Genomic DNA, 12,164 nt, shown 5'->3' on the forward strand with positions numbered 1-12,164 from the left:
CATGAGTGGACATAATTCCACCCATAATAGCCAGCAAGCACTGTCGCTCACGCATTTTGGTCCTTTCACTCATACCAAAATGTGTCAGTGGCAAATGTGTCCCAACACCCAAACAGAGGCTTGCAAGGAGCATGAACTTCTTCAGAAAAAAATATCTGGGCCAGCATGGTTCTGGAGATTGGCATGAATCTTATCAGTATTCTAACCCACTCATTAGCAGAGGGGCCCTGGGGTACTTTCTTAACCTCTCCAAGCCTCAGCTTTCTCAGTTTTCTCATCTGTTGGAGGATAAATAACCCAGCTGCCCCCTCCTCATATGTGTCAGGGCAACTCTGATGTGTGGTCCGCTCTCCCAGAGGACTCCAGCGAAAGCACTGAGCTCCCATTGGACACGCCCCCTTCTGTGTTAGTTTCCTAGGGCTACCATAACGAAGTCCCAAAAACTTAGAATGATGGAAATGTATTCTCTCACAGGTCTGGAGACTAGTAAGTACAAAGTCAAGATGTTAGCAAGTTTGGTTCCTTCTAAAGGCTGTGAGGGAAAAATCTGTTTCATACCCTTCTCTTAGCTTTTGGTGGTTTTCAGCATTCCTTGGCTTGTGGTTGTATCACTCCAATTTCTGCTTCCATCATCCTATGACCTTCCATATGTGTGTGTCTCTGTGTTTTTTTATAAGGAGACCAGTGATTGGATTTAATGACCTCATCTTAACTTGACTACATCTGCAAAGACTATTTCCAAACAATGCCAGATTCACAAGTACCGGGGGTTGGGACTTCAGTATATCTTTTGGGGGGAAACAATTCAACCCACCACACCTTCCCTATATAGAGTGACCATCTCGTCTTAGTTTTCCCAGGACTGTCCCTGTAAGTCTCATATCCCAGAAAACCCCTTTGTCCCGGGGAACCTGGGACAGTTGGTCACCCTCATCCCATCTCAAAATTGCTCCCCGACTAGTGCCCCCTGGATCACCTCCCAAATAAGCTCTCATGCCCCAGTCTCAGGCTCTGTGTCTGGGGCTCCCAGCCTGGGGCAATTCCTGTAACACTGGCCTGATCTCTAGGACAGAGTAACTTGGTAACTGGTAGCTGCTGTGGTCGGTGGCGGTTCTGATTGCCCTTATTTGCCAGGCACAAAGGCAAATGTCAGGTACAAATGATTATATCGTGAGTCCGCCCCTCCTACCCATCTTGTTGTGGTTCCTTCTTTACATCTTTGTTGTAGAAGATCTTCTCTGGTAGGTTCCAGTCTTTTTCACTGATGGTTGCCCTGCAGATAATTGTGACTTTGGTGTGCTCGTCAGAGGAGGTGAGCTCAGGGTCTTTCTACTCTGACATCTTGGCCACTCTCCAGGTACAAATGAGACACAAGAAGAAACTGCACAGACTTTGGGGTCAGACAGCCTGACCTTGAACCCTGGCTTTGCAGCTCAGCAATTAGGTGAAGGGCAGGCTGGTCAAACTTTGTCCAACTTTGGTTGCCCTCTTAGCCATAATTTTCATTTCTATGAAACAAGAGAATTGCCCCACTTTTGCAGCAGGGCTCCCCAAAGAATGAGAGACAAAGTCAAGACTTCGGTGCAAAGTCTACCCACAGACACTCAGGATCGGTTGCTGTCATGATCACTATTAGTACTGGGAAGGCTGTTTCCTGCCGTGCGATCTTAGGGTCACCTGGAAAGAGGAGACAGGACAGAAAAAGCAATCATGGTAAACGCTGGAAACTTGCACCACCCCTTACCAGCTGAGCCATCAGGACAAGTGGCCTCTCAAAGCTTGCCTTCTCCCCCTCCTTCCTCCTTCTCTCCCACCCACCCTGCTCCCTTCCTGCAAAATGTTCTTGATGGGCTGGGCTGCGCTGCCTTGGCCCCTGGGGAGATTGCTATCAGTCTCTGTTTCTCTGCCCTCAGCCGCAGGCTGCCTTCTCCTCTGAGCCTTTGCTGTGGTCAGCGTCACTGGGTCCCTTGGGTCGTTGGTTGTAAAACCCTGCGGATAACTGGGCTTCTGCCATTAGCATCAATATTTTCTGATTGGGAGAAAATGGCATGCAAATGTACGCCTGCTTGATTCCACTGGAGTTCTAAAATTCCTTTTGAGTTCAACAAAATCTGGAAGCAAGAAAATGATTCTTTTCAACTTGAAAAATATCCCAAATGCCTGTGCAAAGTGAGGGGGAAAGCTGATGCAGATCTGAGATGGTGGGCTCTGAAAGCAAGCAAAACTGCCCCCAGCCTCTCCGGATGGGCCAGGGGACCCTCTGAGGAGAGAGCACCTTTCATGCGCTCAGTGCCTGTGGGTGCCGGCATCGTGCTGCGCCCTGCAGGCGGGCACTGAACAGGAGGGCACAAGCTGCCTAACGTTTCAGGAAGAACCGACACGACTCTCACGGGACGGGTGTAGTTTCACGGGAGGAAGTAAGATGGGGGGCTTAAGTGGGCTGCCCAGTGCAGGGACCTTTCAAGCTGAGATTGAGGAAGTGTGTGTGCGGAGTGGGGGAGGGAGGCGATGCCTGGCAGAGAGACGGAAGGTGCTGGCGAAGCCCTGAGCAGGTACAGAGCAGGCAGCCAAGGATGCCTGCCAAATCCCTCGAGGCGCTGAAGCCATGATAGGGATTGGGGGTTTATCCGAAGGACTCTGGGAAGCCACTGCATGATTTTAAGACATGATTCGTTTTGTACTTTTAAAAGACTTCTTTAGCTGTCTGCTGGGAACTAGATTCAGGTCAGGGGCAGGAAAAATGGATGCTAAGGTGATAGAAACCAGAACAGTGGTTAACTCTGTGGGGGGAGTGGGGCGGGGGGAATGGACTAGAAAATGGCACAAGGAACTTTCTGGGGAGGTGGGAATGTTCCACATCCTAATAAAGGTGTTGGTTACACAGGGGTATACTTTTCTCCAAATGCATTGACCTATATATACACTTGAGATCTGGGTAAGTTACCGTATGTACATTCTTTCTTGATAAAAAGTTGTATGTTTTTTACGAAAGAAAAAAGATGTTTCAGGGTAAAGTCATCAGGACTTAGTAACAAAAACAGGCAGAGAGGGAGGAAATAGTCAAAGGTGACGTCGGATGTCCGTCTAGGGCAAGTGGGAGGATGGCAGTGCCAGTTCTGAGAGCGGGTGGAGGGGGAGCCAGGGGCAGGGAGGCTGCGAGTGGGAGGCGTCGGCAGGGTGGTTAACGTGGCTTCCAGTGAGTTGACATGCCATCCATCAGGCAGCCACAGGGCTGTGTCTACTCAGAGGCTCCTGGGCAGCACCAACAAGACCTTAACTGTACACGTGACAATGACTTGGAAGCCACAACACATGCCAGAGATGTAAGTCATCACTAAGATCCCTGCCCCATTCTAACTTCCCCCAGAAGCATCCTAATGTTTCAGGCCCACTCTGCTCAGAAAGTAGAACAGCCTGGCCTTGCAAAGCTCTTTGCAGAACTGGAGTTACAAGTGTAAGGCGCCTGGCTTCCCATCAATTCTTAAATGGTGGTCTGGGCCCTGACTTATCCGAGAGCTCGCTCGAATCACCAATGAACCAATGTTCCAGCTCCACAGGTGGGAGTGGAAACTCAGCAGAAGAATTCTGTTTTTGTCTCATCGTGGAAATCTAACTTGGACCACCTTTTGTACCTTCATGCATCTCCATAAGAGTACTCCCATTTCATTCATTTATCCTCTCATTGGACATATTTATATTAAGAAAATGCTTACAGTGAGCCGGGTACTGTCTTAGGCTGAGGGTACAACAGAGAGCAGGGGACGTGGATTCTGCCATCATGGAACTTACAACCCAGGCTGGGCTTGGACACCAGGCGAGGAGATGAAAAGCTGGGGGGAGAGGGAACAGCAAGCACAGAGGCCCAGAGTCAGCAGGAATCATGATGGGAGGCGGGAGTGACCAAGAACCAATGTGGAGGAAGCACAGGGGGTTTTTTGTAAATAAAGTTTTATTGGAATGCAGCCAAGCACATTCATGTGTGTTTCATTGTCTCCGGTTGCCTTCCCACAAAAGCAGAGTTGAGAGGTCCTGGCAGATTGGATAGCCCTTTACAGGAAATGTTTGCCGAACCTTGGGCTAGACTTCCAGCCTGGAGATGCCAAGGGGAGGCTAGATTGGAGGCTACTGAAGGAAGGAAACACACCAGGACTTTTGGAACGATCTGCTGAGAGGACAGGAGGTGTGACGAATGACTTTCAGAGTTCTAGCCGGTGTGGTCCAGCCTCAAACATCCCCCTCTACCTTGTGCAGAGCCCCACAGAGAGGGAGGAAAGCCGACATTCACATCACACTGGATGCTTGGCACTGTTCTAAACACCCTGTGATTAAATTACTTAGGAAAAGAGTCCACACCAGACACTATGGTGAGTTCTTGGGACCCAGAGAGGGGTGACATGTGCCTCTGTCCCCAGGGAGACGGCAATTGGGGTGCCGCCAACTCGCAAACAGTGGGACATGCCCTGTAGAGGTTTGTGGACATGCTTGGACCCAGTGTGGAAGATGAAGAGAAGGCTTCTAAGTCAGAGAGAGTGATTCTGGTCAGTTCTTCTGGGGGATGGAGCTACTACTGCAGGAATTATTCATTCTAACTCAGAACGCTTTTTGCTTTTGATCATCTGTTTGATGGCTACGTCTAAACTGAACCCAGAATTACACCAGGTTATCATTTTGTTACCTCTAGAGCTCATGGCTTTTGGTGACTAGATTTCGAGGCAGTGCCCATGCCTCTCCCCCCACCCACACCCAACAAGGCTGATATGCAAAGGAATCCAGGACTAATTTGTCAGAGCTCATGACTTTGTTCCCAGCACTGTACTTCACATCTACTTTCCTTGTTCAGGGAAGCTGGCAGCTTTAAAGAGCTGCTGTGTTTTCACATCGTTCTGATAAACTGGAGTAGAAGAAAGCTGAGATTTCTCTTTATTCTCAAGGATCTTTTCCTAAAAGTAGCACTTTGCCACAATTGCCTAATATTTTTAGCATAATTTGGTGGTATAGTGCATTCTCAAAAGAAAATTTGTTTCTCCATATTAAAGAATATGGAACACTTTCATGATCATTTGTAATAACACAATGGGTGTATTCAGAGAAAGGATGTAACTATAGCTTATAACATTTTCATAAGTTGGAGAAGGAAGTTTACCCAGGTGAGAGGGCCAGACACCTACACCTGATGAAGTTCTACTGTTTCTACTACTTCTGTTTCCTCTGAGGCTCCCAGGAGATCCTCAGGACCTCAGGGTCCTGCCTCTACTTCCAGACTGGTCCTCAGCTGAACCACCTGGGAAGGTGAGCCCCGCATCCTGGAGGATTTTTTTTTTTTTTTTAACTAAAGTGCTTACATGTGACTCCAGCTTTAGAGCTTTCTTTTGGTAAGATTCCTTTTGATACCTGTTCACCATGAGTGAATTACTGCTTGGGTTTAGGCTCTTTCATTTACACTATTAAATGTATATTTATATATGTATATTTTAATTATGTTATGAAACACATCATATGCAAAAGAGTATGAAATGCATCATATACATATCGACTGAAAAAAATGCACAACCTGAAAGTTGAGAGTTATGTTTTATTCGGTGGACGAAACTGAGGACTTAAGCCCGGGACACAGCATCTCAGATAGCTCTGAGAGACTGCTCGGAAGAGGCAAGGGGGAGCCAGGATATACAGGGGTTTTTGAAACAAAGACCAGGTAGTCGGAACATCAGAAGATTGCTGTTAATTTAAAAAAAACAGATTATCTCAAGTTAAGAAATTTAGCGCTTTTCTATGTATGAGATGATGCAAGAGTCTGGGCTTACTGAAATCATTCCTTTGATATGCACCTCAGCTATCTGGGGCCAGTATCCTCTGTTTTCTCATCCTGAGTTTCTTCAGGGTGCAAAGTTGGAGGGGGCTACAATGTCTGATGACTTGATGGCAGGCATTCTGTTTCTATCCTGAGTTCCCTCAGGGCTCACCTTCAGGGCGGCTGTCATGTGATGGCTTGATGACTGCAACATCCTTTGTTTACTGATATGGCAGGCAATATTTTTCATTCATATATACAAAGAGAAAAATTATTATTGTAATTATAGAATGCATTATATTTAAAAGTAGTAGGGAAAATCAGTGTAGTTAGCCAACTTAAGCTATTGCAATGCCCTGGGTGCCTCTCCCTAATCCCTAGCAGGGATATTGTGCTCATTATTCTCTAGGTTTTCTTTAGGATTTGACCCCTGTATGAATGTGTCCCTTAACAATCTGGTGTTTTGCTTTTCCTGGTTTTTATATTTGTACAAAGAGAATCACCCTGAAGGTATTTTCTGTGCCTTGTTCTTTTACTCAACATATACTGTTGAGCAACATCTGTGTCATATGCCCAGCTACAGGCCGTTGCTTTTTACTACTCCGTAGAATCTTTTGTATGAACGTAACCCAGTTTATTTATCCCTTCCCTTTTCCATGAGCATTGGTGTCGTCTCCCATTTCCTTGCTCTAGAAATAGTGCTATTATACAACATTGTAAATCAACTATACTTCAATAAAATAAATTAAAAAAAAAATAAACTACATAGTGCTACGATGAACATCCGGGTACAATGCACAGGAATTTCCGTGCTGACGGGAACGTTGGCCGTCTGCTATGCAAAGCAGGAGCCACCAGCCATGCGACTGTTGAACACTTGCACGTGGCCAGTGCAACCGAAGAACTGAACTTTTAATTAATTTAAATTCAAACAGCACCACTCCAGAACAGATCCACTCTGAGTGTCACTGCTGGGTCATAGGACACGCACAACTCGCCTTGACTTGGTCACGCCCAGTGACGCTCCAAAGTGGCCGTGGCTATTTACCGCCTCAACGGTATCTATATCCACAGGTACGAAAATGCGTGTTGCTCATCACGCATTTTGGTGTTGTCATTGTCAGGTTTGTCACATTTTTGCCAATCCGGTAGTGTGAAATGGTATAAAATTATGGCTCTAATTCCTGTTATCCCAAATTGCTAAGGAGAATGAGCACCTTTTCACAAGCTTATTTGCCATTTGTGTTTCCTCTTTTGTGAAACGCTCATTCATACATTCTGCCATTTTCTCTATTAGGTCATCTTTTTCTTATTGATTCATGAGAGTTGATTTTTTTAATTTGGGGTACAAATTCTTGGTTTGCTATGTATCACAATACTTCCATTTGTGGCTCTTGTACTCTTTGTATGGTACCCTTTTTTGTTTGTTTGTTTGTTTTGTTGGGGCAAGAAGTTGTGATTTTATTCAGAAAGCCAGCAGATCAAGAGGATGGTGGAATCGTGTCCCAAAGAACCATCTCTGTATGGTACCTTTTGATGAACAGACGCTCTTAATTTTAAAGTTGCCAGATTTATTTGTTTTAATTTATGAACTAAGCTTTATGAATGTGAAAGTGTTTTACAGAAAACCTCTAATATGATTGTGTCCATTTTACTAATGGGGAAAACAAGGCCCACACCGGTTGTGGGTGCTTCCCAGGGTGCCATGATGAGTTGGGTGTTTGACAGAGTCAGATCTGGAGTCGAGGTCTATTGCTTCTTAGGTAAGGTCCTTCCTGCAACAGACGTGCTGCCTAAAATCTCGCTCGGGGGACACTGGACTTACCCTCCCATACCAACCATACTTAGGAGGGGTTGAGTAACTTCTCAGGAGCAGTTGGGCAGAAAGTGAATTTCCAAGCTGATTTGAAGTAAGAGAGGAGACAGGGAAAAAGTGACACGTATATCCTCTGTGCCAGACACTTTGCCAGATCAACTGCAGTGAATGAATTTGCCCAAGAGAGGCAGGTATGGAAGTGAGACAATGGCCTCCATATCAGGCCAACCTGGGTTCAAATTCCAGACATGGCCCTTACCAGCTGGGTAACTGCAGGCAAATCACTTGCCCTTTCTGATCTTCACTTTCTCACCTGTAAGAGGTTAGGAAGATCTGCTTTGCAACTGCTATTGGGGAAAACTGAAGGATCCCAGTAACATTTATCTGCCCCCCCCCACACACACACACACCCCAGATAGGGAGTCCTGATAAATAATGAAGAGAGTGTGAGCTCCCAGCCGGGCCCACTTCGGTGTAAGTCCTGACTCTCATCGATCCCTATGTGGCCTTGGACATGTTTCAGAAGCTCTCTAATCCTCAATTTCATCTTTTGTAAAAAGGAAAGAGAAGTGGCTGTATCATCACAGTGTGGGCTATGGGAATCGGATGAGATAATGTCTATAATATTGCTGGCACCCAGGAGGTGCTTAATAAGTGCATTTCTCTTCCCAGATTAAATGTAATCACAACTTGCAGGTTGATTGCCAGGTTGCCGCATGACTGCTGGCACAATATACATTCCAATAACTTGGCCCCTGAGAGTCCTGAGGTGGGCAGTGTCCTTTCACAGGATGCCTGCAGTACCACAGGGTTCTTGGCTCAATTCTGTGAAATGGTGAGAAAAATCCTGTTGCCGCACATTGGGTCTCTTGGGAAAGGAAACGAAGCAGGTGACTGCTTCACCGGTGTCAGCTCTGCAGGTGGCAGAGAGGTCCCAGGCAGCTCCATGTGTGGCCTGGGGTAAGCAGGGAAGCTCTCTGAGCCTCAGCACATTTATATATTCAGTGAACACTTGTGAAGCACCTACTATGTGTCAAGGAGTCTCCCAGGTTCTGGAAATACAAGAAAAATAACAACTCCTGTCCTCGGGCAGCTTACCATCTGGTCGGGGAGACGGTTAATAAACAAGTGATGATCCTGCTGGGTAGCGGTGAATGGTTTCAAGAACAATGAAGCAGAATAAGTGGAGAGCTGGGGGAGCCCTTAGAAACAGAGGCCAGAGAGAACTTCTCTGAGAAAGAAAGCCGAGATGAAGGGGAGTGGGAAAGCAGGGTGTGCAGACATGTAGAAGAAGATTATTCCAGGAAAAGGGAAGAGCATGTGCAAAGATCCTGAGGATACTGGAGGAGTGTCAGGAAGGCAGTGTAGTGGGAGCAGAGAAAGAGGGCGGGAGAGGGAGGTCAGAGAAGTAAGGGGGCCATGTGGGTGCTGGGCTTAGAGGCCATGGTAGGGACTTAGGCTTTGCTCACCTGCCTTGGGATGTCATGGTGCATTTGGAGCAGAGGAGCGACACGCTCTGTCCTTTGCTCAACAGAATCGCTGTGGCTTCTCTCTTGAGAATAATCTTAAGCCGGGACACAGGAGAAGCAGGGAAATCTGTTGGGAAGCTATACTAACAGTCCAACGCAGAGATGATGATAGCTTGCACCAACATGGTAGCAGTAGAAGTGGTAACAAGTGCTCGGATTCAGAATATATGTCAAGGTAGAGCTGACATGATTTCCTGATGCATCAGATGTGGGTGTGAGATAAAGATAAGCGTTCGGTTGGCTTTAGCAAATGGCAGGATGGAGGGGCCATCAACCGAAGCCAGGAAGACCAGAGCAGGAGCAGGTTTAAAGGCTCCATTGGGACTTGGTAAGTCAAGATGCGCATTCACCATACAAGTGGAGATGTTGAAAGCCACATTGAATATATCTCATTTCATCTTTAAAACAATATGTGGTATAGATCACCATGTTAGAAATGAGGAAACTTCAATCAGTGCATTGAAGTTCTATCCTAAACGGCACATCTTAAGTGTTGACACATCATGTAAATGATGGAGCCAGGATTTGAATTCTACCCAACTGACTATAGAGCCCACCCCCTCCCTTCTCTGTTCCACTCATGGAATCTCTGTGGACAAGTGGGAAGGCACATGCCCTCCCAGCCAAGTGCTCCCAGGTTTGGACTCTTTACTCCATCCAGGACTGCTCTATGACCTCTACAGGGCAATGCCTCATTTAATTCTCACAACAACCTATAACTAGCATTATTATCCTCATTTTACAATGGTGGAAACTGAGGCACAAAGAGCCTCAGATTCAGTACATGGTGCATCTAGGATGTGATCCAGAGATCAAGTTCTTCAACACTATGTCATATTCCAAAATTAAATGTTTGTCAAGTCAAAGAATAGCATGTAATTGACTAAAATCGAGATATCGCTTGCTGTGAAGTATCATTCAAAGACAGTGTCACCTTATCTTTGAATCAGTAGACGTTTGTTAAATGAAAAAGGCATAGCCCTGACAGCCAGAACCTATAAAGCCTTTTATTTAACAAACATTTATCAACTACTATGAGCCAGGCACTGGATAGGCACAGGAGCTACAGAGGTGACTGAGTGACGGAGAAGCTCAAGGTCTAGTGCAGCGGGCAGGGTCATTCCAGTGCTTTAATCAGGATACATAAAGTAAAGTGATTGCATTCAACATTTCTCTTTTTTTCTAGTTTCCCTTATTTGTAAGAAGCCATACGTCTCAGAGCAGCAGTGAGTTAAATCTTTTGCATATTAGAAAAAATGGTGTTATCTTGGCCTAGCCTATGCTCTGGAATTTTTTTATGAACTGGGGAGTTTCACTTCCCTTTTGACATTGCACTTTTCTCATGTGTATATTGGAGGCAGGAAGAATGTGGTTAATGGTAAGTATGAACTTAGGATAACATTCAGCAAGTATCACATTTTGCTTTCATGATGAGTAATTTTTATATGCCTTGTTTTCAAAATAAATAAATAAAGACTGCCATTTCCTCATCTTTACCAGGGTTTGAAGTGGATTCATTTGTGCCTCATGTGAGAACATCTCATGTAGACATTTCTAAGGCACATTTGCCCATAGAGCCAGCCTCACACCTGCAGTGTTTTATCCAGGAACATTGATACATGAATGGGAAACTATTAAAAAAAATCAGCCCAGAGATGGCTTCACAGCCAATTTAGCAACTGTCTTTCTGATGTTTTTTGTCTCTGCCTTCCCACAGAAAAGTCTGGACACCTACTGTTTCCTGGTCTTTGCCACAATCTGCCTCACAGGTGCTCTCTATTTGTATTTTTTCCTGCCTGAGACCAAAAACAAAACCCATGCAGAAATCAGCCAGGCATTTGCCAAAAGGAACAAGGCCTACCCACCAGAGAAGAAAATGGACTCAGCTGTAACTGATGATAAAACAAATAGAAGGTCTGAACCGGACTCCTCCTCCACACTGGAGAATTTTGTCAAAAAGAGGATTGTCTGAATGGATGATCTCACCATTTTTGGAAATGGAAGAGTCCCCTGCAAGTTTAACGTTATTAAGTATTTAAAAATAAACCTTTGCTAATCTAACATCGCAGCCATTTGGGGTTTATTCACAGCTGAATCCCCCAAACTCTTCTGGCAGCTGAAAAGAATCACCCTATGTTTCAGTGGACCCAGCATTCTTCTGTAGACATCCATGGCCTGCCCTCTTCATGACTTACCCCATGGTTTCAAAATGAAATTGGGGAAGTAGCATTTGAATGCTTTCTCAAAGAATAACAATCTAGTCTGACAGAGGACTCGATGGGCTAGAAATCCAGACTGAGTTTCCATTCCCAGCTCTGCCAGAAATAGCCTTGAGCCACCCTCAGCCTGGATCCTGAAGCATCCAAGGACCCTTGGCTTTGATCCTGGATGAAGGTTTTCATACCTCCTAATAAATGCCTGTTTCCAATCTTTAGCTCTGCCTTGTGGATCTCAGACTCAGGAGAGGCTGATACCAACCCACCACCCTCCAGGTCCCATCTCTCCCAGGCTGTCCCGTGGGGCTCCAGAAACATCTTCACCTCTGAGTACCAGATGTGCTCACAGAGAGCATAAAGGGGATCAATATGTAGAAGACCTAGAGACGCAGACATAAGAAGTAACTTCCCAGAAGCTGAGGCAGGGACTGCAAATTTAACACTGTTCAGTTGAAAAAAACAATGTTAAGAATGATTCTGAAGTTCAACCTAAGCTTGGAGGAAAGGAACACTGTGATTGATTAGTGATGTCTGCCACAGGTATAGAGTGAGAGTATCACACATGGTTTATGTTTGCCAATCTTAGAAGAGATTTACCTGAAAGACAATGTATTGGTCAGGGTTCTTCGGAAGAACAGGAAAAAATATATATATGTATATATGTAATTTATTATGAGGAATTGGTTCACACAATTACAGAGGTTGAGAAGTCCCAATCTGCCACATGCAAGCTAGAGACCCAAGAAAGCCAAAGGCCTGAGAACCAGGGTAACCAGTGGTGTGAGTTCTACGCCAGGTCTGAAGGCCTGAGA

The 12,164-nt window shown here is 45.5% G+C and overlaps 1 protein-coding gene across 6 annotated transcripts in view; it reads left to right on the forward strand.

The window, feature by feature from the left end:
* The window catches only part of LOC309660903 (solute carrier family 2, facilitated glucose transporter member 9-like), a 122,622-nt gene extending 111,052 nt beyond the window's left edge, over nt 1-11,570 (forward strand). For all 6 annotated transcript variants that reach the window (XM_082462023.1, XM_082462028.1, XM_082462025.1 and 3 more), the window contains one exon: nt 10,854-11,570. In XM_082462023.1, the coding sequence (XP_082318149.1) occupies nt 10,854-11,108 (255 nt within the window). In that variant the 3' untranslated portion in view covers nt 11,109-11,570. The remainder of the gene's footprint in view (nt 1-10,853) is intronic.
* Nucleotides 11,571-12,164: the final 594 nt, after the last annotated feature.

This window comes from Balaenoptera physalus, assembly GCF_965194825.1.
Source record: "Balaenoptera physalus genome assembly, chromosome: 5".
Taxonomy (NCBI): domain Eukaryota; kingdom Metazoa; phylum Chordata; class Mammalia; order Artiodactyla; family Balaenopteridae; genus Balaenoptera; species Balaenoptera physalus.